Below are 4,759 nucleotides of genomic sequence, written 5' to 3'. Positions count from 1 at the left end.
CGGTCGTGATCGTCGCACTGATCGCCCTGCGTCTGCGTACGGTACGGGGATACGTGAAAATGTCGGCTTCGACGCAAATTGCGCATCATTTTGAGCTGCTGCAGCGATGGAGCGAGCGTCAATGTGATGTGTGGCGGTGTCGTAGTCGGTAGTCTACCAAAGAGACCCCAATAGTTGTTCCCAATCGATCCCAGCACCTCATGGTTAATCGTGGATCCTTCTACCGCTGTTTCGATCGCAAACAACACAACTACCCAAACTAGCCATGGGAACCTCAAGTGGGCGGCCATGGTGCGCGGATCTAAGCTGACTGCTGATACTGTCTCTATATGCACTCACTCTCGATCACTGGATCGAATGCTCTGCGGTGCACTGCTTTTTAAGACGTGTACCTTAACATTAACTCAATAAATACACAGGAATATATTACAGAAACGTCCGACGGCGGAACGCCGAATAAAGGGAGGGAAGAGTAGTAGTGAAAGGGTGTACTAATGAGGGCGCAGAACTAATTTGGAACCGGATGCTGAGTGCTCACGTCTGGGTGCTCGCTGTTGGTTGCGTTGGTTCGCTGGTTGTAGTGTCGTGAGGTTCCTGCGGGTTTGGCGATGGTCCAAAGTCGAAGTTGGCATTCACCTGAATGTGCGGATTCTCCACTTCCGGTGGCAGCGTGCTCGTTTCACCGTCGGCACCGTGCGGATGTTGGTGGTTGTGGTGGTAGTAATGTTCCTCGGAATTGATCCCATGTTCCGAAGCCCCGTGATGATGATGCTGACGATGATGGTGATGACCAATTCCATGGGCCACATGCCAGAGGGCGGCTCCCGTTAGGATGCTTCCCATGCTGAAGGGGCTTGAACCTCGCTGATGATAACCGTAGCTGGAACCGTAGCTTGAACCGATCGCATTGGAGTCTCCGTACAGGGCGCTGTTATGGCCGTAGTCGTAGTGCCGTGGGGCGACGAGCGGTGCTGCCGCAGCATACGAATGCGGATGTCCTACGGCCTCCGCGTAACTGGGCGGATGAAGCCTCGAGTGCGAGTAAGCCGGAGGAGCCCCACCGGGTGGCACCGCGTGATGGCTGAGCCCAGGATATGCTGGAGGAGGTCCAATCGGGTGGCTATTTGTGTGGCCACCGTCCACACTCCAACCGATCGGCCGGGGAGGCTGTACGTCGGGTACCGGTGGGTTACGAACCATTCCTCCGACTCCCTCCTGGTGCATGTGATGATAGTTCTTGCGCGAGTTGCGTCCCAGGGCGCCTCCCGTGTTGTGGTTGCTTTTGCTGCGCATCCGGATCGCGAAGGCACGCTTGCCCTCGACCGTGGTAACGCCGAACGCGATCATGTTGAGAACCACCACCGTTAGGATCACTGCCCACAGCTTCGGGTGTCCTTTCGGAGGACCACTAGATTCGGCCATTGCTCAGTGCACACAATTGCACACAGAGTCCCAAAGAATTTCTCGAATGAAACACACTTTCTGCGTTACACTTTGGACACTATATCTATTCTGAATTCCAAGACCAACAGTTTTGTGAAAACTTGACACACGAGTTCCTCGCAGAGTCTCTGGCACAGAGTTTCGTCCTGTTCGGGTGCTAGCGTCCAACTGAGCCATTCGGCACACCCGTTGCGTAGTGAATACAGTCCGGATTTGCCCCTCTTTGATTGGCCGACTAATGGAATGATTGCTGTGGGGATCAAACATTGCGTATGTACGCCGGTACCTTCCGTGGTGCGATTCCGTGGGGCAATTGGCCCAACACCTCGTGTCCGCCCAGGCGGAATGTGTAATTCGGCAACATGGGGTCCCAGCGTGACGGGACCGATTTTCGTCAGGGATCAGTGACAAAGTAATATAAATCGAATTTCGCCCACTTCTAGTGGCCGAGCACGCGGTAGCTGCGTAGACTAACGAGCATTATCTAATTCTCGGCCACTCGACGGTGGAATCTTCCACCGGCGCACTGGCAGAATCACGCCGCCGATCGGAGATCACATGTGGTACTTCGTTTTGCGCGTCTTATGCGCGTAAGGGTGACATGGTGTTGTGCGTTCTTCATCATGATCAGGAGAAATTTGTCAGCGGACAATTGAATTATCGCGCACGGAGATGGTTTGTGGAGGCTTGCGCCATCTTTTGTGTTGCTGCGCCAACGAGGCAGTCTGTTTTGATATGTGAAAGATTAGGGCGACAAAACAAGGTAATGAGTGAAACGGGGCACCCTGTGCTGGAGAAGATGGAATGAAGATTGATTCACCAAATCCGTCTCTTAGCAACCACAAGCAAGGTTATGTCCTATTTAGCTGTATTTTATGGTTTGGGTGATAGTTTTAAATATTAAGCAGCGCGAAGAGCAGAAGCGACAGAGGTGCGGCGCCTAGCACGGAACGCAGCTCAGTAACTTTAATTTAAATGTCCATAGTAATAAGTATCTGTTTTAGAATTTAGAATTGTAGAATTTGTTTAAGGGTCCAGGCCCCCTGGGTTGCTTGAAAAGGAACGTGTATCGGGGGACTGGACACACCTAGTTCTTCAATAAAGAACACTATGATTTAAAAAAAATAGTTTTAAATGTTGGTGATCACCAATGTTGTGATAATGCTAATAGTGATCACCGATGCTGCTAAGTTCTTGATGACGGGGAAATAAAATTTAACGTTAAAAAATGGTAACATCGTTAAAGAGGATAAATTAGTGACGAAAGCAGTTTCCAGGCATTTTACTTTTGAGAACCAAAACAACTTAGGCTGTCTTATTGCTGCAATATGGCTATAGCTAATGCGGCATAATTATTGGAGTATTGAAATTATTTGTCACATTAGACACTTTTATTTAACGAAAAGATGGCTCCCCTTTCAGATGGCTCCAGATAGACATACACTAATTATAGACAGAGTCGCATGACCCAAATAATCTGTTACGTATGCTTCAAATGTTTTGAGCATTACACTTTTTCACATTTTCTTCTTCTACAAACTAACACTTTTATGCTCCTCTCGGGTTATGATGTTTTGATAATGCTATACTATTGTGGCCAAAAAATGTGTGGAATTTGCTTATAACTTGAACAATCTTTCTTTATTATTCTAAATCTAGGTCATTACGGTTATAATAATCCCTAGGTTATAAAAATCCCCCTATATTCTTCATTTCGGCTCCTATCTAAACTATTGGCTGCCACGCATAACACCCAAATCGTGTGCTTTTGGTTGATAGTTTGGCCTTTGGGAAGAAATTCATGATCCACCACCACGATGCATACACCATGATAGAAAAAAAACTGTTTGTTCCGTTTATTTTTTGATCACAGTAGTAAGAATCAGCCGTGACGTCGGGACGTTTCCTACAGCATCCACAAAAAATGCTATTAATGCTGATAACATACGTTCGCCAATTGCGTCGATAGTATTTCGTTCGACACCGATCCGTCCTTAGTCTTGCAACGGAAATTCTACAGGACGTTACGATCCTCCAGCATGAAGCATTTCACGCGACTAACACTAGCGGCGTGCCTTCTCGTGCTTGTCCTTTCCGTGCACGGTGTAACATCCGATTCGAGCGAACAGGAACCGCAGCAGGAGAACGCGGCTGCTGAAGGCGCCACGGACGACACCGAGGATGGGACGGGCGAGGGCGAGGTCGACACACCGTTCGGACAGGTAGATTTGACGTACTTTCGACATTCAAGTGCTCTCCACTAACCGTAGGCCGGTTGTCGCCCCTTAGCCCAACCAGATAAGCATCATCGTTGCGCCCTGCGTTGCCGGCTATCGTGCAGATCACAAGGGCAAGTGCCGTCCGGTACTGTAGGTGAGTAATGCATCATCGGCTGAGAGCGTTACGTCTCGGGAGCAATTGTAGGTGGTGGCGATGGTTAGAGAAAAATGAGAGTTACAGTGAACAATCCGTTGTGAGGTTTAATGTATGTTTGTGTAGTAGTGATTCACTTTATTGTTGTAAAGGATAGAAGCGTACTCCGTAGCTCTCCGTAGATTGAACCGTAGACGGCAGTCTGTGCGATAACCTCGACCTCCAGCAACCGACTTCAGCCGTGAAGCGTTGTTTCTCAATTGTGCTATTGGTGCAATGAGAAAAAATTAAAAAAACCGTTCGGAAATGGGCAGATTGTTCCCAATTTGAATTACTGATCTTGTAGTGTTAACGGTGGTCAATATTTATTCTAGAAATGAGTGACCGAGTGAGTTAATGGCGACGAACAACAAACGCTTCTTCAATGTATCGTGCCGTGTTTCTGTCGAGGGTTGATTCAAATAAATTCACGTGTTTAATGTCGTTCAACAGGCCACCATTAGACCTCGTGAGCAATCAGATGTGTGCAGACCTCGTTGCACTCTGCAGTAGACATCAACTTTAGCAACACGATAAATACACGAGCAGATGATATTTAACGATCAATTGGCCAGAACAAACGTCGTTTACCTTTTTACCTACTGGGGAAGGTTTGATAAGATAAGGTATTTTCAAGGATGTCTATCCCGTGGGAGTTTATCACCGACATAAAAGAAAGAGAACGAAAGGAAACTACTTTTTAATGGAAATGAGCTTGCAATATATTCTGGAGTGTCTTTGTCACAGTAGACGTTCGTAAAACAACACCGAAGTGTTGATAGTGAACTGAAGGTGCGCTGAACTGATGAAGTGTTATTTAGGGTAGTCGTTTTTCTGGCAGGCAAAATGTGGAAGTATTTCGGTATACTGTTACTAACCACTTCGATGGGAGCTAAAATTGCCG

The 4,759-nt window shown here is 47.6% G+C and overlaps 1 protein-coding gene and 1 long non-coding RNA gene across 2 annotated transcripts; one reads left to right on the top strand and one right to left on the bottom strand.

Annotated features, from left to right (window-relative positions):
* Positions 1–6: 6 nt before the first annotated feature.
* Positions 7–1,462, bottom strand: LOC128276564 (disks large-associated protein 3-like). The gene has a single exon (XM_053015020.1). It carries the CDS (start codon positions 1,420–1,422, stop codon positions 535–537), a length of 888 nt encoding a protein of 295 aa, XP_052870980.1. The 5' UTR covers positions 1,423–1,462; the 3' UTR covers positions 7–534.
* Positions 1,463–3,414: 1,952 nt separating this feature from the next.
* Positions 3,415–4,759, top strand: LOC128276563 (uncharacterized). The gene is made up of 3 exons (XR_008269373.1): positions 3,415–3,665; positions 3,733–3,816; positions 4,309–4,759. It is a non-coding gene; the product is annotated as an uncharacterized LOC128276563 (long non-coding RNA).

The sequence above is a fragment of the Anopheles cruzii genome, unplaced genomic scaffold (genome assembly GCF_943734635.1).
Source record: "Anopheles cruzii unplaced genomic scaffold, idAnoCruzAS_RS32_06 scaffold01604_ctg1, whole genome shotgun sequence".
Taxonomy (NCBI): Eukaryota; Metazoa; Arthropoda; class Insecta; order Diptera; family Culicidae; genus Anopheles; species Anopheles cruzii.
Note: the sequence above shows the minus strand (reverse complement) of the source record. Positions and strands in the feature narration are given on the sequence as shown.